Here is a 25,485-nt window from a genome sequence, read left to right as displayed (position 1 = left end):
CTTATTGTCCTTTTCTTTAATCGATATTATTTTTTTTTTTTTTTACATTTATCCTCTTCTATTGTGCTTGCGCTCATCTGCACGCAACTTTCTTACAACCCTTTTTCCTCGCAACCCTTGTCTCCCTCTCCCTCATCATTATCAGGTACCCCCTTTTGCGTTCGCGTTTGCCTCACGATGCTTCTTCTTCCATTAAGAAATAATTTCTATCTACTCCTCCGTCTCCTCCGTTCGCTCTTAACTCTCCTCACCGGCTTATCCTCGACCTCACCGACCTTGCCTTTATCCCCGCGCTTTATTAAAGCCTCTTTGTGCGTCGACGTTGGCTAAGGATTTGCCGAGGCCGAATGACGCGCGAACATTACTCGCACTCACGTTACCGTATATACCGATGCGAACAAAATCGCGCTAAAAAGCCGAGCCGTGGATATCGCGAGCGAACCTTAGAATTAACAACCACCACTAACACTCGGTAGCCTCGTAATTATTATTATTTCTTTCCCACCCGTCTCTAACCCGCCTAGATGCAAAGATTGTAACATAGTTGCCTGCGCCATGATTGCCTGTCTTAAGTAACGACTCATTACTCGGCCAGAGGTCGAATGCTGAAACGGTATATAGTGGACAGCCCTTAACCCTTGCCTAAGATTCTTCCGTCACTCTACGATCCTTCTCGACATCTCATATAGTTGGATCGACTTAATAGCAGTAACAGTTCTGGAAAACATCGTAATAATTAAACGATCAAATCATAAAGCTGGCAAAAAGCTTTGAGAAATGCTACAGATTATGTGAAATATTTTTCGTAAATTGTTTTATATTACAATGAAAAAACTTGAATATTTTCCATCTTACTCTTTTGTACTAAATCTAATTTCTATATTTATCCTAATGATATGGAAATGTTGACATGCTATAAGTAACAATCCATTCTTTTACCTTTATTGAAGATCATTAATTATTGTTCTAATGAGCATTGTAGAATAGACGAACAGATGTTTACCAAATTGCGGGGCAAATTGCCTGTTGGCTCGATTCGCGTCGCTCGACGCGACTTAATTAATATTTGTTAATTAAATCGGTAGTGAGTACGCGCCATGCATTCACTACGAACTTCGCTTTACTCTCTCTCAATTCAATTTGTTGCAAATTACACGCGAATGCTTAACTATTCCATTTCTGCTTTAGCAGAATGGCTCGTTTCTGGTAATGTGTACGTCTTTTTCCATATTACGCTACATTATTGTTAACAAGTTACGCACCTCAAATTATTGATATATATGAAATCAATATCGATGCAATCCGATCCGATGGAGGGTTTAATATTTCACGAAATATTTTCTGGAGACAATTTTTAAAACTTACTAAAATCTTTATTGAATTTAATTAAATAAAAAATTACATATTTAAAAAATAAAGAAAAAAAATTAATTAATCCTGTATCTATTGTATATACAATTTATGGAGCAAAGAATTAATATGATCGTTTTAGCGTGACGATCGTTACGAAGAACGTTTCTCGGAACGATAGTAATAATTACTAAATGAGAAGCGAATGTCGTTCTTGATAAATTGCGTCAAAGCTAAACGTCATCATCGAAGCAATCCATGTCGTGCTTCGTTCGGATGATTGCTGTTATTACTATTTGAGAATATGATCTTTTTATTAGGACCACGAACGATTCTGGTCCCAGGGATCGTCATCTATCATTATTCTGCTGTCAATTGAAAGCTCGAGACGTCGCGAACTGAAATTTAATTTACGACCTCTTAACCGCAAACCACGAATGAGACTCGCGGTCTAAGGTCTAAGAAAATAAATGCTACTCGAGTGCATCTGGAAGAGATGATTGTATCACGCGCGTTCATGAGGAAGATGTGACGTGCCGAGAGTTTCACGTTAAAATAATAGCATATTACAATAAATTGCAGTTACGTTGTTACTTTCGGTGACTGTGATCTTATATCTAGACCTCCGGCGACCACTGGCATGGAAGTTACAAAAACTCACTTGCGACAGCGGATACGGTACTCACTTGGGAAATTTGCGGAACGAATCTGCGCGACGACGTAAATATTCATGTTATTTTCATAATACGAAAGTAAAATTGTCGTCGTTGTAAAATTCATCGCTGTGTCGGATGTTACACAGTCGGATACGCCATTACTATTAAAGTCAGTGATATATGTCGGCGAGGAACGGAACTGCGGGTATTAAATATTTTTGAAAATGTTCACTGTCATGGGAACGGGGAAAACGGAATACGCAATGAGAGGTCGTCACCGAACTAATATCGATAATTAATACCCAATAAATACTTAAACGGAAGTAACATTTACTCTGTGCTAGCCGAGCCAGCAGTTGTTCATAATTCCATCGTAAATATTTAATTCTTCATCCCGCTCGTGTCATCCTCGTTTCGTTAATACAAGCGCACTCTGGCATTATGTATAATAAATATATTATACAAGCCCGTTAACTGCAAGTATCAATGACTGCATTTCTCTAATTTTACGCAAATTCGCCAATTATCATAATTTTTTAAAATATATTAACGATCTTGTGGCAATTGAAATATTTGCAACAATATTCAAGTCGGCTATATTATATTTTGCAAGCAACTAATTATATTAAAATTGATATATTAAATTCTTTTTGAATTATTAAAATATATAATTATATTTTAATTACTTTTATCAAATATTTTCTGTTGTGCATTGTTTTATCATTACATGAAATTATATTGGAATTAATTAAAAAAAAATCATAGGAATTATAAGAAACAAATAAAACTTAAAATTATAATTTATTAAAAAATTAAATATTTTATTAAATATTGAAAAATATGAAATTTTATACGTAAAATCTCAAGATTCTGATACTTTCTAGATTTAATTCTGTTTGTTCTGAACACACAATTAAGTACTTGAATTATTCCGAAAATGTTATATTTATTATTATAATTTCATTTCAAATAAATTAACTGCGCTATCAATTTGTAATAAAAAAAAAATATATATATATTTTTGTTTCAGGTGGTGGTGGAAAGCTCGACTCTCGCATTGGAGTACGGTGATCTCGAGATCGATCCCGGGTCTCCAGTGAATCCGGATTTGCTGTTCGACTCGCAGCTGATGCACCTCTACGTGCTGACAGAGAAAAAGGTCTCGAAGGTCAAAGTGCAAGAATGCTCGGTCTACAAGACCTGTTGGGATTGTCTGGGTGCCAAAGATCCGTACTGCGGCTGGTGCTCGTTGGAAAACAAGTGCAACCTCCGTAGCGACTGTCAGGACGCTGCCAAGGATCCGCTGTATTGGATCTCCTATAAGAGTGGCAGATGTACGACGATCACCACCGTCACGCCGGACCAACTGCAACGAACTACCGCCAGGACCCTCGAACTCGTCATTGAGAACCTACCGACGTTGTCCGGGCAATTCCTGTGTGCGTTTTCCGCCCTTGACAAGACCCTGATCACGAACGCATCGCGAAAGTCGTACGGGGTGAACTGTACCACACCGAGGACCGATTTGCTGCCATCGATACCGCCGGGCCGACATCACTTTACAGCCAAACTGTCGGTACGGATGACAAATGGGCCCGATTTAGTGGCGACAAATTTCACTTTCTTCGACTGCAACACGTACAGCTCGTGCACACAATGCGTTTCATCGAGCTTTCCGTGTGACTGGTGCGTCGATGGTCACCGGTGTACACATGACACGGCGGAGAACTGTCGGAATGACATTCTTGTTACGGGAGTCAGCGTAAGTTCTTTGCTATTTGTCTTTAGATTGAAGAAAAATGAAGCGGTATATAAATATTGCTTTGTCATCATCTAAGATTTCTTAGGCTTCTCTCCTCTCTCTCAGGCTATCTCGTTGTGTTTACTCACGTAACAAATCTGTAAAAACACGGTTAATTATAATTGGGCGCGATAATTACTAAAATATGCTTATGTAATATTTTGCACAGCATTTCTATTAATCGTGACGCCTAATTAGAAATATTATTAAATTATAAACCACATGCCCCCTTCTAATTAACTCATTTGATCGGACAATTCGTGTGAATTATTCTGCGCCCTTAATCCGGAAATGATAATTACGCTACGGTATAATGAATCACAAAAGATTCATAGCGTAATACGAGATTTATTAAAATCTTAATGAAGTTAAAGAAGTGATTATTGCAACGAAATAATAATTTATATATGAGTTATCTCTTCTACAGCTTGATCTCCTCAAACACGACGAACGCGTAATACGGATAATGTTACTTTGAGAAATAACCTACTTTGATACACTCGTACACCCATTAATTGTAGAAATTGATTGATTGCGCGCACCGATAATCACTAATTGGTCGGAATAATAGCATTACGAAGAATAATATGCAATGGTACGTGATGCGGCTCGCGACACTGCCTATCTATTCCAGTATCACCGCACGCAAATGACAACACACCAATCTTGTGCATACAATGACCCGCCATACATGTATAACAAATACAAAATTATTGTCCGACTTTAAACAATGATTTATCTAATAAATTCATGTTGAACATATTTTCTTTTTATATTCGAAATTAATTAATTTTTGCAAATGGGCTAATTATTATCGAGCGTCCCATATTATGAACTGATTTGTCACTTAGATTACGAACATTATGTGATTGGAAATTGTTCACTTCCAGGAACGTAATGGAGATATTGTTACTTGAATTTTACTTGAATACGTCGATTTGTTCTAACTTGAGTGATATAAGTATATTTATGCATTTTAATTTTTCGTAATATAATCAAATGAGTTATCGCATGCAAGAAAATGTAATAAAATTAAAATCAAATTCATATTATTTAATAAGTGATTTATAACTGTTCTTAGATTTTAAACGGTTAAATAATAATCTGAAATTATTGGCACGTGAGTATTTCCGTTTAATTTCTCGTGGAATCTTGCAAGCGAATGAAAATGCCAAATCATGTGACAAGTGATCGAATATTGAAAATGTTGAATAAATTTTTCGCATTATTTCACGTACGAATAGTCTTGTGAAAGAATATTACGAATGCTCCAAACATTATTAACACGCATATTAAAATTTATATTCCATTTTATCTAGAATTAAAAATTATTTGGCATGTTATTAGCATAGTAATTAAGATATAACAACCGTAATCACACAAATTCTTGAAAAATCTGCAATAATTATATAACCGAAGATAATATAAAATACCTTCAAAGTCACAATATATGATGTATAATTTTCATATTGATAGTTTTTTTTATATATTCAAAATTACGATGCACACACTTGTATGTGTCCCGATTTTATATGAAGAAAAGAAACGATAATGCTTCGCATATAAAATAATTTATTTAAAAAATGAGTTCTATATTGAAAAAATTTGGCTAAAATCAATATAACGTTTGCATTTGCTTATATTCACGTGTTACCGAAATTCATTAATGTTTCAAAATGGATTTACATCGTTTTCGCAAGATAAACGATTCATATGTGCTGCAAACTCACAACACCTAATTTCAGAACAAAATTGCAATTCTGTTGTTGCGTACATGTTAACATGTATCGACTAATTTCATTTCGACATCAACTCGATTCGTTTTGGAGTTAAAATGTTGCATTCACTTCATGAATATTAATATATGATTATCAATTAATTTGTAATTTTTGATGAAAGCTCAATGCTGAGAATTTTGCTCTATGATTTGAATCGCATAATGTCTGAAATAATCAAATTGAATAAAAATATTAACAGTACACTAATGAAATTAAATAAAATTAAGGAAAACAATGCAACAGAAATAATATTTGAAATAGTTTGGCGTAACGTTATAAAAATGTTCAATTACATTAATGATAACAGTTTGATAACCTAAAGATATTAGGTTTTTAATAATCTTATGTATATCTTGCAGAGAATGGGACCAAGCTATAGGAGTGGGCCAGGTTTTTGTCCCACTATAAATGCTACAGAATCTCAAGAGATCCTCGTGTCTTCCGGTATTAAAAAGGCGATACGAGTTAAAGTGCATATCATTGGGGTATGTTACAAAAATACTATTATAATGTCTAAATCAATGTAGCTTTTTCATTTTTTGAATTTTTTTATAGAATTTTAAAATATCATATATTTCATAATATAAAATGATGAGTTTAATGAGCAATTAAAATCTTGCAGGTTTTTTTTAATTAGAATACATTATTGAAAATTGAAAATTTTATTAAAAAATGATATTCTTACAAATGTGCATTTTGTACAACGAAAATGTGTGTTTTCAGCAATTCATCATACAAACGCGATTTGTGTGCCAATTCAACATCGAGGGTCGCGTGACGAGTGTGAATGCGCGTTTGTTGGCTGACACGATCTACTGTGAGGAGACGGAATTCTCCTACACATCTCGCGCCCCGAACATTACGGTACCTTTTGCCGTGATCTGGGGCGGTTCCAAACCTTTGGATAATCCAGACAATATACACCTTGTGATATACCGTTGCCGCGACATGGCGGACAACTGTGGCATGTGCCTCGCCTTGCCAACGAAATACGGATGCGGCTGGTGTCAGAGCTCAGATAGATGTGAAGTGAAAGATCAGTGTGACCGTGGCTCGGGCATGTGGCTGAACAGCAACCAGACTTGCCCAAATCCGGAGATAAAATCATTCGAACCGGTAATGGGTCCCTGGGAAGGCAACACAAACGTGACGATTCGCGGCATCAATCTTGGCAAGACATTTAAGGTAAGAAAAGTATAATTTGATCTTTCTCTTATTCATTCATCAAAGTGGAATACAGTCGTTCGTTTATCATTTGTTGTTTACATACTAATGTATTACATACAATGATTAATGGAAGATGAAGAAGTGTTAAAAAAATATTAATGGGAGCATGAGTTGAGAAAACTCGATATTTTGTATTATCTAATAATTTAATCGAGGAATATATTTTTAGAATATATTTTTCGAAATTCAAAGAAGTAAAATTATTAATTATTAAGCATTTCTAACTTATGAAGTGCTTTAGACTAGTTAATGATGAGAGATATGACGATGTTATAGATTTAAAACCTTATGAGTGGTCAGAAATAAAAAAATAAAAATTTCATTAAAGAGATAAATTTTGAAATTGGAGGAAAAGATTTGACGAAAAATATATTCCAAATTCCATTTTAATGAATTAACAAGCTTGTGTAATCTTATTATAATGTGTAATCTTACTGAAATAAAAGTCCGACTGAAAATATGAGTTTAGTAATTTAGAAAATTTATTATGTTGCATATTACTTTCAAATCTTACAAAAAACACTTATTGTCAAAAAGATATTGTTATAGTTCTACATATTTGACTTTACAAGTTATTTTAATTTTATATTAAAAAATTATACCATTGATTTTGAATAATCATTTTATAAAAATTATTATTCAAAAAGCCGCAATTGTATAATACTGACATTATCTAAAATTAAAAGGATATTAAAAGGATATTTATTTCTAATGCTAAAAATTAAAACAACATTTGATAAGAATATTTTTACGATGATATTTTTATTTGTATGATCATATCTTAAATTAAAATTAATATCTTTTAAGATTTCTAAAAAAATATTTTAAATAACTGATAAGACAAATCACTATTAAAAATTAGAAATGTTTAAAAAAAATCCCATTTTTTATTTTGTATCTCTTCTTCAAAAAACAAGATTTAATTTTTAATTTAAAAATGCACACATATTTTAAATTTAATATTAATATTCGTATTTATTATTTTGCACGTCAAACTTTTATCATCATTAATATAACATTAATATTTATTACTCAACTAAATACATGTTGCAGGACATAGTCGGTGGCGTTACTGTAGCTGGTATGCGATGTCTACCATACGAAGAATTATACATTCGGACAAAGCAAATTGTTTGTCGAGTCGATGGACCAGGCACGCAAGAAGGCAGAAGCGGGCCCGTAATCGTGAAGATAGAGGACTTCCGTGGTCAATCTGATTACAATTTCGAATTCGTAGATCCAGAGATCCTCTCAATATCACCTAAATACGGACCTTTAAGCGGTGGTACTACTATTAAGATCACCGGTAATTATATGAATGCCGGTAGCACTATCCATGCTGACATCGATGAATTACCCTGTTCTATAATAAGTGCTGAACCCAACGAGGCCCTTTGCATGACGAGTCCAAGCGATCGAAAACGAAGCGGTATGCTAAAGATGTCCTTTGATGGTGGCAAGCGTTTATATGATGGCTTCTTCGAATACGTTGACGATCCAACGATAGAGAGCGTAGAAAGTGGCGTGGCTGGTCAGATGAAAGTCCCGAAGGGAATCCCAGCGGGTGGAATAAAGATCTCAGTGACCGGCAAAAATCTTGGCTACATACAAAGCCCGCAAATGTATGTTTACTATGATGAAAAGATGTTTGTATCGCAGTGCGAAGTGCACAGTCAGGAGAGTATGGTATGTAAATCGCCAACTATTGAAGTGCCGGAACACGTAGTATTGGATGCTGAACGCCCACTCTCTCTTGAATATGGCTTCCGCATGGACAATGTCACCGGTGTGCAGAATCTTTCGCAGCACGGTTTTAATCACTTCCTTTTGTATCCAAATCCGATTTATGAAGTCTTCGATGAAGAAGTTAAATACTATAAAAGTGACTATTTGACGATCAATGGTCAACATCTTGATCGTGCATGTCAAGAATCTGACGTAGTTGTGCAAATCGGTAATGCTTTCTGCAATGTCACATCTTTATCACGGCAACAGCTTACCTGTCGACCACCCCTGACGCAACCACCGGCTATTGATGCCCAGGGTCTGCCCAATAAACAAGAACTGCCGGAAGTGGTGCTAATAGTGGGTGGTACACTTCGTTACAACATTGGCAAGCTCAGTTATGCACTGCCAGCTGGATTGAATGGACCATTGTCGAAACCTGCGCTTATCGGCGTAATCATCGCTATCGTGATTTTAGTATTCATATTCATAGCATTCCTTATCGCCTATCGCAGAAAATCTACAGAAAGCAATCGCGTATTAAAAAACATGCAGGAGCAAATGGATATTCTCGAGTTACGAGTCGCTGCCGAATGTAAGGAGGCCTTTGCCGAATTACAGACGGAAATGACTGATCTCACAGGAGATCTTACCAGCGGTCTCATACCCTTCCTTGATTACCGCACTTACGCGATGATGATATTGTTCCCCAGCGACGATAACAGTCCGGTGCTGCAATGGGACAGACCCGAGCTCGTACGAAAAGAAAAAGGATTGCGTCTATTTGGTCAACTAATAATGAATAAGACCTTCCTACTGTTGTTCGTACGAACGCTCGAAAGCAATCGTTACTTCTCGATGCGTGATCGAGTCAATGTTGCCAGTCTGATTATGGTTACATTACAAAGCAAAATGGAATACTGCACGGACATTCTGAAAACTTTGCTGGCGGATCTTATCGAAAAATGTACGGAAGGCAAAAGCCATCCTAAGTTATTCTTGAGACGGTAAGTATTTGACGATATTCTATTTTATCAATATTTGATGTCACAAATATTTATAATTTTAAGAGAAATTTATTTATTTCATAGAACTGAGAGCGTTGCAGAGAAAATGCTGTCTGCTTGGTTTACATTTCTCTTGTACAAATTCATGAGAGAGTGCGCCGGTGAACCATTATACGTATTGTTTCGTGCGGTAAAACAACAGGTCGACAAAGGTCCTGTCGATGCAATTACATCGGAAGCACGATATTCCTTGTCCGAAGAAAAGTTAATCCGACAATCTATCGATTTCAAGCCAATGGTAAAGAAGCGTCAATACTTCAATAAGATAAATTGATGCTTTGTAATAATAATGTTTTTGTTATAATTTCAGACGGTCTACGTTTCGATATCCCAACAAACTGTATTTGTTGGCGGAATAGATCCTAACACGGAAAACGTGCCAGTCAAAGTTCTTGATTGCGATACAATATCTCAAGTGAAAGAGAAAGCGTTGGATACGATTTATCGAGCAACTCCTTATAGCCAAAGACCTCGAAAGGAAGATCTTGATCTCGGTAAGAAACTGTTGAATATTTAAACTCTATATAAAATTTCTGTACGATTCTCATATTATATTTAATGAAATATTGCAGAATGGCGAACTGGTGCATCCGGTAGATTAATTCTCTACGACGAAGATTCAACAACCAAGACAGAGGGTGAGTGGAAGAAGAGAAACACTTTGAATCATTATAGGGTACCAGACGGAGCATCGCTCAACTTAGTTTCCAAACAATCGTCTATATACAATCTCTCAATTCTGTCGGAGAAAACGGACAAATCGCACAAGTACGAGACCTTGAATCTTAGCAAATTTAGTTCGGCCAGTCCTCCACTCTCCCGTGCCACCTCTCCGCTCAATCAGAATATCGAAGCTGGTTTGAAAGTCTGGCATCTTGTTAAGCATCACGATTCTGATGCGCGAAAAGAAGGAGATCGTGGCAACAAAATGGTCTCGGAGATCTATTTGACGAGGTTATTGGCAACAAAAGGTACACTTCAAAAGTTCGTTGATGATCTGTTCGAGACAATATTCAGCACTGCCCATCGAGGTTCGGCGCTTCCTCTCGCCATTAAATACATGTTCGATTTTATGGACGACCAAGCTCTACAACACGGCATATCCGACCCAGAAGTGGTCCACACGTGGAAGAGCAATTCCCTTCCTCTTAGGTTTTGGGTTAATCTCATAAAAAATCCGAATTTTATTTTTGATATACACAAGTCCAACATCGTGGACTCGTGTTTATCCGTCGTAGCGCAGACATTCATGGACAGCTGCTCAACGTCGGACCATAGATTAGGTATGTACTTTTTGCCAATTTCTTTCTGTTAAATATTACACCCACGCGTAATTAAGGGGATTTGGGAAAACATACATAAATACATTTCCCTTTTATTACTTTTAGGTAAGGACTCTCCGAGTTCAAAACTACTATATGCGAAGGACATTCCAGTGTACAAAGAATGGGTAGAACGTTATTATTCAGATATTAAAGTCATGCCAGCCATATCCGATCAAGACATGAATGCCATGCTTGCCGAAGAATCTAGGGTACTTATTCATTTCTATATTTATAAATTTTATGTTTATATGAATTTCGATATTCGTATGAAGTTTATTCAGATTAATTTTTAACGCATTAATATTTGTCTTTCAGTTGCATACAACGGAGTTTAACACGAATTGTGCTTTATTTGAACTATATACATACGCGGGTAAATACAACGAACAACTAATAGTCACTCTCGAGGAGGACGAGTTCTCGCAGAAGCAGAGACTGGCGTACAAACTCGAGCAAGTGCACAATATAATGGCGGCAGACAATCCCTGATGTATGACCATGAATTCCATGAAGCACATGACGAAGCCTGCTCGTCAAGAGTTACCCTGCTGAGCGGTCAATCGCGATCCGGTATAATTATCAACGGCGCGAACAAAGGGAACTGGCCTACCTTGTAATCGATTATCTCAGGTTCCGTGCAAAAGCCAGTTTTCTCAGCTTAACGTGAATCGCGAGTGAACTTGGGAGTTACTCCAATGAGGAGACTAAACGCCGCGAGTTAACTGGGAATTAATTAAAGAACTAAGTGTTAAAAGTATGTGTCGAGAAAGTCTTCTCAGAGGTCGCCAGTTCGTAGATGTGGCCATAATCATAAGCATATTGTCGCGTGCGCGCATAATTGTACATAAGATATCAAAATCATGAATAATTGTAATAGGATATTAAATGTACGATCACCCCTCGACGGCCGAGTCGAGTGCAAAAGCGGGGCGAGAGCGTTTCCTTCGCCACGCGGTGGTCGCACGTCGTTTGCACCGCGAGTGATTTTAAAAATGAATGTAATAATGTGAAACACACACACACACACACAATAGTGATAAGAGAGGCGAGTGAGGGAATCAGCTGCGATATCGATCGATAATTTGTAAATGTGTTTAAAAGAAAAAAAAAAAAAAAACGGTCGATCGTCGGCGCCGTGATCTCGACGGTCTGGCGATTTTTAACGAAGAAACATTTCCATCCACCGCTACTCTAGCTGAAATTTTTTGAATTACGAGAACTGACGAATTTTAAGAGATAATGATAATTATCGATAACGATGAAATAATTAAACGATATGGGTATATTATATATATGTATGGATGGTATGTCGTATGTATATGTGTACATATATACACTTTATACCGGCGCAAGCATGCCTGTGTGTGCGTGTGCGTATATCTAGTATCTGAGAAGAGGAGGCGCGCGTGCGAGCAGGTAGGACGATATCTCCGCGCCGAGTTATTTTGCCATAACTTTCACACAAAAACGAGACCTAAAGAAGTCTCATTCGCTCACACGCTTATAAGCGCGCTGTCGCACGCTCCATAACTCGGCAGCGCCGTACCGCACGCACGTGCGTATTTAATCTGGTGTATTACGTATACTTACACGGCGCTCGAGAAGGAAGGAAGAAGGAGAAAAAGTCATCCGCGCAACGGAGACAGACTGTGTATTAGTTAGTAAGTAATTAATCTATGGACTATGGCCGCGCGCGAGGCCAGCTCGATGTGACGGTTGTGTTGAGTGTGCGTGCTTCCCCTCCTTGGTCTCCGCGACTCATTGTTCCATTTCGCCATTTAATCGTTCATTCCTATCGTCGTGCATCTATCACCGATGTCATCGTCGCTATTTCATAATCATCGATAACCCTCTACCCTTTTCCTATCTCATCTGTCCATCGCTATTTCCCAATCTGTCTCTTTCACACACACACACACACACACACACACACACTCTCTCTCTCTCTCTCTCTCTCTCTCTCTCTCTCTCTCTCTCTCTCTCTCTCTCCCCCGCCCTTCAAACTTGTAGCATGTCCATTATCGAAAAACTCTTGCTCTTCCTTCATCCTTATAGAATTCATCTACATGCCACTTTCAATCTCTCTTTCTCTATTTCTCTCTTTCCCTCTTGTAATGCTTCAACGCCTCCGTCGTCATGTTGTTGTCACTCTTAATTATTGTAATATATAATGAATAACGATCACTGTTGAGTATTGTCTGATTGTAATACATTGATATTGAATTGATATTGAATTGATAATCATTAATTAAAAGCGTAACACTAACTCTGTGGATGTAGCCATATTGGTGTGCATGAAAATGAACTGTACGAATGGATATGAGTTTGATTGAAAGCCGGAAGCATTGCACAGTATCGAAAGAAAAAGGACACACATAGCACTTTGGAATCTTGTGTCTGGGTACTGATATTGCTGAAGGATCGTCTTCTCGATGAACAAACTTGTCACGTTTTGTCATTCCCTTCGTATTTACGCACAAATTGCCAAATCACATCAAGTTGTCTGCAAATTGGATAAATTCGATTTACGGGATGCCTGATCATGATATGATTTTACATACTATTGAAATATAAGGAACCAATGCGATTCGAAGTTGGAAGTTTCTTCGTAGCTCGTAGTTCTTATTTAACATAATTTTCTGTCAATGCGTACGGCTAGTAGCGACTGTCCGACGTGTATGCGCGTGTGCATGTGTCCTGTGCGTCAATTCAATGTGCAGTTATACGTGGAGAAAGTATTTATTGCTCAAAAAACATCGGAAGACCGTGGTGGAAAGGTAAGGAAGCGGATAAAAGATACGGAGTTGTTGGTAAGCTTACTGGAAAAGGAATTGGGGGGAGGGCGGGATGAAAAATAGGAACAAAGGACAGACGGTGGAATCTACGCGGTGGCGAAGACACATCGCCAGACAGGGTAATAATCGCGCGACGGGGAAAAAAGAGGCGAGAGATGATACGACTAATGACGACAACGACAACGACGACGACGGGCCAACCAGATCATCTAACAAAATAATGGTTCCTCTCGAGGATGAGACGTGAACGCGTGCTCGCCCGCTGTTCCGCGCACGAAAGGACGGGGCGTGCGGCACCCTCCCCCGCGCACGCCGACTTCAAATGGTACTAATAAACCCAAAGTGCCTCTGGTAGATTTTTGGGCATAAGCTTGAGTAATAAAGACTACATAGCGTTTACTATAAAAAAAAAAAAAAAAAAAGGAAAAGAGACACGACTACGACGCGACCGCTGATTATAATAAAACGATAATAAAAGAGCCGAGAAAGAGAGAGATTAAAAGAAGGGGAAAAATGAAACGAAACATGGCGAGAGTGCTTCTGCAGACGCGCCCTCCGTCAAAAAATGATTGCACGCGAAAAGCGAGCGGAGTGCGGGCGTACCGGGGTGTGTACGCGGTGCGTACGCTAATTAAACGTTTAGATAGATATTAACGTATAGTCGGTAGCCTAGTCTCTATGTCGGTGTCTGTCTGCCCTGAGTGTCTTTCCCACGGTGTACCCCTGAAGTGCGTGTACCTTGAAATTCCGACGAGCAGACGTGCGATTCCCTCACGGTCCACCATCCTCGATCACTGTCGTCCTCGAATCCCGCCTCTCCCCCGCGTCTGTCCCCGGCTGTGTATCGACCCATTTATGGATCCTCGCCGTCCTTCATCTCCCGAGCCCCCCAGTCCCCGAATCCTCTCCAGTACCTCGACACCCCATCTTTTAACGCAACTAACTGTGCTCACATCACGCGTCATTTGCCACAATTACCGATCGGCACGTTTTGCTAAGTAAATATTATTATGATTATTATTATGATTATTATTATTGTATCGATGGTTCCTCATCAATTGTGGAATATACAAATCCCGGTTTGTAAAATTCGACTTAACTAAGGAGATGTGTAATAACTTAATCATCGTATCGTTCATGCGTGGCTTGCTGCCCCGGCAGTCTAACTACCGTCGTATGCTTGAATGTGGAAACAACATGCGCGCCTCCGAGAATGTTTCCGCTGTACGCTGGTGTACGAACGTGTATGAATATCTGTGTTTATTACATCACCGCTTCTTTGTCAATCTCATTCATATCGTATTTCCCTTCCTCTCGTTGTTATCAATCCTATCGGACGTCCGTTGGATTGAGCGGAGAGGGATGGAAGAATTTGAAAAAGAGATGCAAAGAAAACGAGGATGCATGAATGAATGATTGAATGAATGTCAGGTGGATTGTGCAAGACTGAGAGAGGCAGCGGAGGGAGCTTGCCAATCAATTCCAAGGCCGCTCCCTCGCCGCTCATTTTTACGTCATAAATATTAATTATGATTATACATAAAGAGGATAAACGTATCCAGCAAAACATGATTACGTTACGTTTATAATAGTCATGTTCCTTTCCGATCGATGATAATTGATAATAAATCTATATCAACCTTGCTACATTATTTTGTACTTGTTTTTTAATATTTCTTAATTTTTTAATCTTAATATATTATATATACATATATATAAAATCTATAAATAATGCCGTTTTTAAGTTATCAGACGTATTATTATCATTATTATTAATTATTATTTTTGTATAAATGTGTGATTAATAGTACGGATAGTGTAATAATTTTGTATGTTTATTGAACCAAAAATAAATATTATTGATAAAGAAAGAGGGTTGCCTGAGCAAACTGTTTGTATTTCCGTTTCAATTTTCATCATCATCAGTTACAGCAATGGCCTTCTCGGACATCGGTTGTGATTGTTGCATCACGCGTAAACTTCGCGGCCCAATAGTGCTTAAGATGACTGGTAGCAGAATCAACCCATGCCAAAGTCCGAATAAAATTACCAGGAAAAATATTCGGAAAAAAGCTATAAACACATAGGATGTCGAGAGTGCCAGCATTGAAACGGCGAGCAATGTTGAACCTGCGCCATACGCAACAGCCGCGCCGATATGCCTAACTGCGACCAATGCTCGAGTTCTGCGAGTATCATTACCGTCTTCTTGTGATTCGGCATTCAGAAAAGCGTGTGCGACATGTGCGGCATAATCTACACTTAAACCAACGGCTAGCTCAAGACCTGCAAAAAATTTTTACTGAGATAGCTGTCGGAACAAATCTCTGATTAACAATAAAAGAAATTTGTAGTGAACAATACTTAAATAAAACTCGTTTTAAAGAAATGAGAACGGATATTTATTATGTGTAATTTAAAAGTACGCTGTAATGAAGAAATATTTAATTTTTTAGTTTTACAAAATAAAAAATAATGAAATTTGTATTCATATTTTTAAACTCATATTTAATATATGTTTCGTGATCTTGTATAATCAATATTTTTTTGTATATACTTAATCTTTACGAAAACTCATTGTCACAATGATAATGGAGAGCTTCATAATAAATAGATTAAATCCAGACAAAAATTAATTAATGTTTTATAAAATTGAGATAATTATCATTTATAAGCTGGATTATACGCCAGAATTTCTTTATAAAAAGAATTCCTTATTTTTTACTTTATCAAATAACTTTTTAATTTATATATATATATATATATATATATATATATATATATATATATATATATGTTTATTTATCTTTCGCAATAAAGAAAGCTAAATTAAAAAAGCTAAATTTATAAATTACAATAAAAACAAAATAAAAACGTGGAATATACACTCACCGATACAAGACACTATGTCTATTGTTAGTCCCCAAAAATACATGAAGCCGCAAACATTTACCAGCGTGAGAAGTACACAGAGTAAGATCCAACAACAAGTCTGTACTTCGGCAATGAGAATCGCTGTAGTACCCATGACACAGATCAATGCCAGAATAAGGTTTCGCAAAACCTCTTGAGCGATTAATTTATCAGTTATCCACGGTCCGAACATTTTGCACCAGACTGTCACATATCCATGAAGTTGCGCTTCGTTTGTTAAATGCTTACTGTCGTCCATCGCTGGAATCCATTCATAAGGAGTCATAAATCGCTTGAACTTGAAGTCAATAGTTGCTGCTATGATTCGTGGGGCTTTTCTACCACATTTGAATTTTTCTTTGAAGAGAAAATTTCTCTGATATTTCCCACCAACTCGACTAACAAGAAATTTCGATAGATAATGATGGAAGTCATCGTCTGCGATTGTTGTAGTTTTTAAATCTGATAAAAAAATAACATTCTTTAAATAATTAATGAAATCATCAAATTAATCGATGAATAATTCGTTTGTCTTAAAAGTTTTCCATAAACGATTTTACGACATCTACATTTTATAAATTTAAATAAATCTTGAATATAAATTAAGATTTTAAAAATATATTTTCTTTCACAAAAGAAAATTAAATTCTTTTTCATTATTTTTAAGACTAACGACTCGAATATGTGTTATAACAAATAACCTGTGTCATAATACATCGATACGAATTTTTCAAAGTCAATCGGCCAAGGTTCTATATTTTGTATAAAAGATGTGTTCTGTAGGCGTTCGGTCAAAAATATTATTTTAGAAAATTCAGAGGAATAATCAATATCGTCTCCCATAAGAACGAAGGCCTCAAACCCTTGATCGGGAAATGCTTGATTTCGAATGGTTATATATTGACTCAAGTATGATTCTTTCGGCAACAACCATTTTGGATCAAACCATTGTTCCAGCTGAAGCGAGCCCATGATACTTATAGACATCGTTACAAGTGTCACTAATATTGTAATAATTTTTCCATGCGTAGTCAATATTATGCGCGAGTACAAAAAATTTATAAATTTCCAAGAGATTGCATTGCTAGGGTCCAGCATTTTGGGCACAAAATTTTCGTGCACAATACACGGTAAGGCTCCATTTCTTTTTCGTTCTATTCTTCTAGCATCCAAAGTAAAACAAGCAATAAAAAATGTAATTTGTAATAAAAATGTTACAAATACTCCCACTGCAGCGTAGATACAAAATGATTGAAGCGATGGTAATATCTAGAAGAGGATTGTATATTATAATAACAATATCTTTTTATAATCATACTTACTCTCGTGTAAAGAAAAGAATGCATAACATAGATCAAGTCTGGCAACTATTTTGAATATAGATTGAGAAATTAATTTATTTAAATTAAATCGAAATCATTACTTTATATTTTAAGAATAAACGCGGAAAAAATATATTATTAAATAGCTTACATAAAAATCATCACATCTTAATATAAAATATAATACAAAAAAATGTTTCTAAAAAGATGATATACTCTTACATAAATTATTCAGAAAAAAAGATAAAAATAAAAAGCAATATTCATCTTATAAATATCTACATGTATTTTCTTTCAAAATATTATATTATTATAACATAAATTAGAATAAGAACAAAAGTAAAATAATATAATTGTGAATTAGCCACAACAGTCAGAGTGTTATGCATTCTTCATGCAAGTAATACCGTACGTACTGTAGAAGCACCAATGATGAATGCCACAACGTCAGTAAGCGAGGTAAGACTGATAGCAGAACCAGCATGACCTAAAGTAAGTCCGATTCTTTCTGTTAGTGGTTTATTTAAATTTAATTCATCAGTATGGATCTGTTTCCAAGATGCATTAATTACAAAAATGTCATCTATCCCCAGACCTAAGAGTAAAAATGGTAATGACGTATGCACTGGACCATATGGGATGCCGATCAGAGAGCATACTCCTACCGCGAGTATAAATGCACCACCCACACATAAAAGACCGGTACTAGTAAGACAAAACTGCAGAAAAAATAAAAAATTTTCACTAAATACAGGTACCAAATCATTCAAAGTTACTATCTTTGAAATAATATATACGTACTTTCCATTCTACCCAATTATAATTCGACAGAATCGTTAAAACATATAAAAACATTAAGAAAATTCCGATTATTAATTTATCTATATCTTGAAAAATAGATGTTCCACTAATATCTCCAAAACTTCTGCTAGCTTCATAATAAAGTGTTAAAGAATTATTCCCACTTTTTTCGCTTTGCAGTTTGTTCGATAGATTTTCTGCATTTTTTAAATAAGCTGCTTCCCATTTTAATACATCATCTGTTGCCTATGTATAAATGATTGATTTTTATACTAAGATAATTTTTATTCGTTCGTTATGTAAACTAGATTTAATGCTACAGATAAAAAATAAAATTATGAGTAAATTTACAAATAATAAAAATACATATTCTAATAGATAATGATAGAAATAGTGAACATAAAACACAATGTATTCACATAAATATTATAAATCATTAATATTTTTAACATTACAATAAAAATATGATTAAATAATAATATGAATAACGATATTAAAATAAAAATCAATTTTTTTATGACTTTAATATCACAGTTTTATTTTCAATAAAATTATCTTGATATAAATTTGATAATGAAATTTGATATAAATGATAATGAAATATAAAAGGCCTAAATCATAGAATATAAAGAATATGAAGAAACATTTTAAAAAGGTTTTCTTTTTTCTTTTTTCTTTTTTCAATCATTTTTTCAATTATTTTTAAAAAATATATAAATTATTTCCAGAAGAATAATCTAAATTTTATTATACTAAACTTTGAGATTTTGCAAGATAGTTATTTAATATTAAAAAATATATAATTATGATTCAGGCCTTGACATGAACTCACCTTACCCAATCAGCAGTCCCTGCCATGTTCCCAATTTTATCCATGTTCACATTGAGAAAATTAACATGAACCATCAGATCTGTCCGTACAGCCGTTGCAGCAATAATTCTACCTTTTTCATCCAGAGTTACATCTCCTAGAAGTTCATTAAAATTCATGGGATGTCCCAACGTAGAACTCACATTTATTGTATTTATTTTAGTGATAATTTCTTCTGGGGAATCTTTTTCAATTTTGGCATTGTCAAAATTCCATATATCCAAGATACTAAACATTAGGCAACCTATAGGTAAACTATCAAATATGCTACAATATAATTTAGTATTGACATGAACAGCAGGTTCAAATAAAGATTCATTAATTTTTGTAACAAGATCATCATCAAAAAAATCATCTTCTAAAGGAGAACTTTGTCTCTTTTTTCTTTGCGTGTAGTCAGAGATAACAGGAATTCTGTAAATAAAAAGTTTCAATTACATAATGAATTATATTATATTAATTATTCTTTTATTTGTAAAATTCATATAAGGTTTTATATATAATAAAATTAATTCTTCAATAAAAATTTTATATTTTATGCTTACTTCATACAAACATCTGTCCAAGAAATATTTTCAAATTGTGTTTGAGTAGAGATTATTTGTTTAGTGATTTCATTTAACTGCAAGAAACAGTAAAAATATATTACTGATATCTCAACATAATCAATCATATATAACAAATAAGAATTATAAGAACAATCTACTGCATTGTTATATGATTACCTTAATAAGTGTTTGTTGTTCCAAGACATTATTGCCAATTAGAATAAAAGATTGAATTCGCACAGCCTCTTCATAATGTGACAATAACCATTCAGTATCCCTCACAAAATCAGAATCTGATGGAACCCAGAGTTTGTTAGGATTCTTTTCTTGTCGGAAACGAAACAAGCCTAGTATACAGATTAATATTATCACGAAACATCCGAACATCCATTTGAACGGATTTTGGGCGATGTGCACTCCAAGCCTGCACAAAGATAAAAACGTTCCATTGTCACTTGTTAGTTTCACTGAATTCTGAGAGACAAGGATGCACATACCGATAAAAGAAATGCTCTACCGTTTTGGAAATGCGTTCTGGTAAACTGCGCCAAAATCCACAGAATGATCGTCCTTTAACATCTTCGTGCAGCTCCATTATTTCCTTAATCATGATGAAAAAGAGAGAAAGATCAGCGCCAGTCAATCAGATCGAACGGTAACGTGTAATTGACGCGATTCAAATCTCTCGTCCGTCGAGAAGACATGGCACATCGGGATGACCGCACCGGATGACTAATCGCGATTAATTACTGTCATCATGTGTGATGTCGCATCGCGAATCTCATTCCCATCCGCGATTCTTAAAGACAACATTCGACGACACGCTATAACCCTCAAGTGACGGCGAAGCGCCTCTCGTGTCTCTCTCTCTCTCTCTCTCTCTCTCTCTCTCTCTCTCTCTCTCTCTCTCTCTCTCTCTCTCTCTCTATCTATCTACCGCGGAATTCGTGTATCACAATACATCATAAAAATTAGTCGATAATGCGCTTTTGTCATTGTGTGCTCCCGTTGCGGGCGCGCGAGAAGTCTTAAAACATTCAACAACACAGCTCGCATTGTTATTCACTACGTAACAGCTATTATGTCTGTGCAACTGTGCATCAGTATGCGCGATTGGTCGATTGTTCGAGCAGAGGTGTGCAATAAAAATTAGATCAACGAGCAACTGCTCCCTTTCCGTACTTACGTATTATCTGTTTCGTTTTCCCACTCACTCGTTTGCTATTTCAATAATAAGTCTGACGAGGTAATCAGGCTTAAATATTAATTCTTGTGTCGATTATCTTGGAAAATCAGAAAAATTTTAAGTTCTCTATTTCTAAGCTTTTATCAAGATTTGATATTCACCTTCTTGAAAATATGTTTGAGTTTTCTGTTATATTTCATCTTACTATTTTCGTAGTTTGCTAAAAATATCATTTGTCAGGAATCTTGTTCTCAGACAAATTAAGAGACAGAAGACAGCAACCGATCCTATCTGACCGACGGTAGGATTCGAGTTGAGCACCGCTATGTCTAAAAATGATCACGTGGGCAGTACAACGCGCACAATGGTTCGCGCATAAACGTTTAAATTAATTTGAATATTCCGCGTTCCGCGCAATTAAGATTTGCAAATACTTGCCTCACACATTTTGTTTAACCATCTAAAAAAACGCAACATGGTGTAATGTTCAAATTGTCGACATTACAGAGATCAAGCGGATTAGCATTAAGAATCGAAATGATATATAAATATATCATTTCGATTCTTAATGCTAATCGGCAGAAATAATAAGATATAATAAAAAAAAATTACAGATATAATAAAAAAAAAATACTATTCCTTATAAAAATATGAATTTCAATATATTTTGTAATATATATTTTTGTTTCCTTCGTACGGACGAATGTGTTTGTCATGATTATTTTCCCATAGTGTAAATTTTCTCAGTCTTATTTTTTAAAAATATTAAACAACCTTTTTATGTTATAAAATAAATTTAATTAATTTTTTAAATATTTTATGTTATAAAATTATTAATATAAACATATGAACACCGAATATAAACAGACTATCAAATATCTCCAGAGTGATATATTTTTATATTACTAAAGTCTACTTATAATTATTAAATCTCAAAAGGCCAAATAATACATGGAATAATCTTTTTAGAATTTTCAATTTAGAAGCATAAAATGCATATTAAAAATCCATTTTTTCGCTTTGAAATGTTTCATAAATTTTGATTAAAATACATGTTTTATAAATTTAAATAAATGTTTTATAAATTTTGATTAAAATACATGTAACAAGTTTTCTGAGATGGGTAATTTTCAAGAAATGGATATTTATGGCACAAAGCTAATATTCAGAACACTCATCTTTACATTTATATTAAGTAGAATATTTTCACAAATGTGTTATTATCGATTTATAAAGAATTGAAAATCAATGAAAAGAACGAAAAATCAAAATTAATTCTAAAAACTCACAGTTAAATCAATTGAGTCGACCGCTGGAAGTTCAGGAGAACAACTAAACTGAATGTTTGTGAGCATAGTGTTATAAACAGAATCATTATAAAAGAGTCATACATATTTAAATTTTAAATCAGATCTCTAGATCTTTGCATAAAATCTATATCTTTTTTATGTTAATAGCTAATAAAAAATATTTATACTCAGAAATAACTAATAACAAATTTATATTCTCAGAAATACATATTATAAAATTAAAACTACATAATTGCTATTATAAATGCTATTATAAAAATGTACTTTATAAACGTACTATAGTACGCATATCAAAATTATAAACTGTAATATTAAATTAAATTAATAATAACTCATTTTTTAAGAATTTTTTCAGAATTATAAACAAACAAGGAAACAAAGAAATATTCTAAGTATCAAATTATATATTATTACTTTGCTGAAAAATGATGATAATAGATTATAAAAAACATTAGAAATAGCTTAAATAGCTTTAAAATAGCTTTTAAACTTTTTTATAATATATTTAAAGCTCTTATAACATAATGTTTATGAGAAATTCGTACAACGTATTTGATGTTATTATCATACTAATGTTTATGAGAAACTTGTGCTTTTTATAAATTCAAATTAGATTAAATTGTAACATAAATAATTTAACAAATGTTTTCGCTTCATAGAAAACAATTAAATTCAACTCGTAAAGTCGCATATATTTGATGCTTATATTTCTTATTATTACATTTCTGCAACAATTATGTATTATAATTAGATGGTTTTATACTGTTTACGTCACATGAAATATGATTAAATTGTTTTTCTCATAATTCAAGATAATGTATGCCTGTTTTATTGATATTCCTTTGTAATAAAAAAAAGTTATAAAATGATTTTTCTACTTTAAACTAACAATTTTGTATATACCGCTATTATCATTATTCCAATGGGTTCATCCGTATGAAAAAAGCAAAATATGAACAATTAATATTATCAGATTCCGAATTATTTTTATTGACAGAGGATTAATAACGAAAATGAGTTTCGAGAAATTGCGATAACATTTTGCTGCTTTTATCTCAATATGTAAATCACGTATAACGAGATAATAATGTGTATTTATAAATACTATTGCATTTTATTCAAATGAAATATTTGACTTTGAAAGAAATTAAAGTAATTTATTCTTAAATTTTAATTAAAATAAATATTGCCCTATGTATTTATAAATCATGATTTATAATTTCATATATTAATATTATAAACAGAAAATTATTTATTTTGATGTCTCCAATGTATTCAATAACAGATGCTTAAAATATTTTATAAAATTAAATTTTTTTATATAAATCTATCTACTTATTTTATATATTATGGATATGAATAATTAAACAATTATAAATCTTTATTATATATTTAATATTTCGTAAGCACTATAAGAAACAACAGTATTAGCATGATTAATTTAGCATAAGTAAAATAGCATTACAATAAATACTAATTTGTATAATTGTTTAATTATTCATATCCATTCAATATTGATGTGCATTTCATTGCAATTACGGAAATTAGCAATTATATAACACATTTTCAGCGCAACCATCGGAATTGTTGGGTGCTAAGCGTATGGAAAATTGTATAATACTACATAAATTTTAAATCATTGAATCGCATTCGGGATCATGGACTGTAATATAGCAGATATTGTCTTTCAATAAATGAAACAATAAAAGAAAGAGGGAATAATAATTTCTTTAAAAACAATATGATAATATTACAGTAAAAATGTTACAATCAATTTTGCAGTAAAATGAATGCAAACGATACAGAGTCGTACAAGATAGCCGGAAGAAATAAATATAAGATAATTGACATCAAAATAGGATCAGACTTATCATTGCAATGTAATCGCAGCAAAAGAAGTATCGCGTAAAAAGTTAAACGTAGCACCGAAGGTTGCATATATATGCGACAGTTAATGTATCTTTTCAATTTTTCAATTCAATTTTTCAATTTTTAAGATTCTTGATGTTGCAATGTCTCGAAATTAGAGATTAAGTTCTCAATATTAGAGATTAGACATCAATTCAATAGTAATTTTCAACAGAAATAATTGTAAAGATAATTCTTTGATAGCCGAATATGGAAATGACGAATGTTAATTACGATAATCAAATTTATCAAGTTTTTCACAAAATACAAGTACACAAAGTACGATAAAAACAATTATCAGTATCTAAAAAAAAAAACCTACGTAAAATTGTAATATTTCGCACTTGTCAAATGTTGCCAAATCTTAATATATATATATATATATATATATATATGTAGGCTCAAACAATTCATCAACAAAATACTAAGATATTTTTATCAGCTAATTAGAATTCGCGCGTAATAAATATTTGTTTGACTTACCAGTTCGTCTACTTTATTTAACAGACAGACTAGAAATGAACTAGACAGATTACTCAGATGATATGTAGATGATATGCAAAAGATTCTCAATTCTAATTGGCCGATTCACGGATAATTCTTATTGGCTATTTAGCTGATACTGCAGTATTTATTGCCAATTACAATTACCAGTTAGTGAATTTCCTCTTCCACAACAATATTATATCGCTAGAATCCGTTTTCGGTAATCCGTGTATTTTCTTTTCTTCGATATCTACCAATTATTTTGTTTCCAAGTATCCAGCGAAGAGTCACCGTATCGCTTCTGTATCAGGAATCAATTCTGAGATTTCCTCTCTAGAGAAAAGACTACAGCTCTGATATTGAGTCTCTTGGGTAAATCTTTTTCATAATTTGAATGCTTATTCATGTTACTCACT

The 25,485-nt window shown here is 34.1% G+C and overlaps 2 protein-coding genes across 9 annotated transcripts in view; one reads left to right on the top strand and one right to left on the bottom strand.

Moving 5' to 3' along the window:
- PlexA (plexin A) overlaps nt 1-15,595 on the top strand; it is a 251,240-nt gene extending 235,645 nt beyond the window's left edge. For all 4 annotated transcript variants that reach the window (XM_089077798.1, XM_089077795.1, XM_089077797.1 and 1 more), the window contains 9 exons: nt 3,037-3,768; nt 5,945-6,070; nt 6,309-6,770; nt 7,866-9,544; nt 9,629-9,842; nt 9,915-10,098; nt 10,177-10,887; nt 10,993-11,138; nt 11,245-15,595. In XM_089077798.1, coding sequence (XP_088933924.1) covers nt 3,037-3,768; nt 5,945-6,070; nt 6,309-6,770; nt 7,866-9,544; nt 9,629-9,842; nt 9,915-10,098; nt 10,177-10,887; nt 10,993-11,138; nt 11,245-11,418 — 4,428 coding nt within the window. In that variant the 3' untranslated portion in view covers nt 11,419-15,595. The remainder of the gene's footprint in view (nt 1-3,036; nt 3,769-5,944; nt 6,071-6,308; nt 6,771-7,865; nt 9,545-9,628; nt 9,843-9,914; nt 10,099-10,176; nt 10,888-10,992; nt 11,139-11,244) is intronic.
- LOC105432266 (patched domain-containing protein 3) lies at nt 15,539-22,735 on the bottom strand. 5 transcript variants are annotated; one of them, XM_089077802.1, is made up of 11 exons: nt 21,527-21,669; nt 21,366-21,462; nt 20,697-20,780; nt 20,357-20,603; nt 20,177-20,253; nt 19,598-20,045; nt 18,761-19,006; nt 18,376-18,678; nt 17,339-17,906; nt 16,617-17,099; nt 15,539-16,010 (listed from the first exon to the last, which is right to left on the bottom strand). In XM_089077802.1, the coding sequence occupies exons 3-11, from the start codon at nt 20,756-20,758 to the stop codon at nt 15,631-15,633; spliced, it is 2,814 nt and encodes a 937-aa protein (XP_088933928.1). In that variant the 5' UTR covers nt 20,759-20,780; nt 21,366-21,462; nt 21,527-21,669; the 3' UTR covers nt 15,539-15,630. The 5 variants fall into 5 exon arrangements, with proteins under 5 accessions (XP_088933928.1, XP_088933926.1, XP_011645291.2 ...); XM_089077800.1 differs by having other exon boundaries at nt 20,677-20,780; nt 21,527-21,668; XM_011646989.3 differs by lacking the exons at nt 21,366-21,462; nt 21,527-21,669 and adding an exon at nt 22,655-22,735 and having other exon boundaries at nt 20,677-20,780.
- Nucleotides 22,736-25,485: the final 2,750 nt, after the last annotated feature.

The sequence above is a fragment of the Pogonomyrmex barbatus genome, unplaced genomic scaffold, assembly GCF_055798465.1.
Source record: "Pogonomyrmex barbatus isolate J1 unplaced genomic scaffold, ASM5579846v1 scaffold20, whole genome shotgun sequence".
NCBI classification, from domain to species: domain Eukaryota; kingdom Metazoa; phylum Arthropoda; class Insecta; order Hymenoptera; family Formicidae; genus Pogonomyrmex; species Pogonomyrmex barbatus.
Note: the sequence above shows the minus strand (reverse complement) of the source record. Positions and strands in the feature narration are given on the sequence as shown.

Bases quoted from the DNA above. Each gene is read 5' to 3' on its own strand.
- LOC105432266 (XM_011646989.3), bottom strand. From the start codon at position 22,720: ATGCTCACAAACATTCAGTTTAGTTGTTCTCCTGAACTTCCAGCGGTC. The intron at 19,007-19,597 runs GTAAGGTGAGTT...ATTTATACATAG, and splicing joins TGGCAGGGACTGCTGATTGG to GCAACAGATGATGTATTAAA. The intron at 17,100-17,338 runs GTTATTTGTTAT...TTTTTTTATCAG, and splicing joins ATCGATGTATTATGACACAG to ATTTAAAAACTACAACAATC.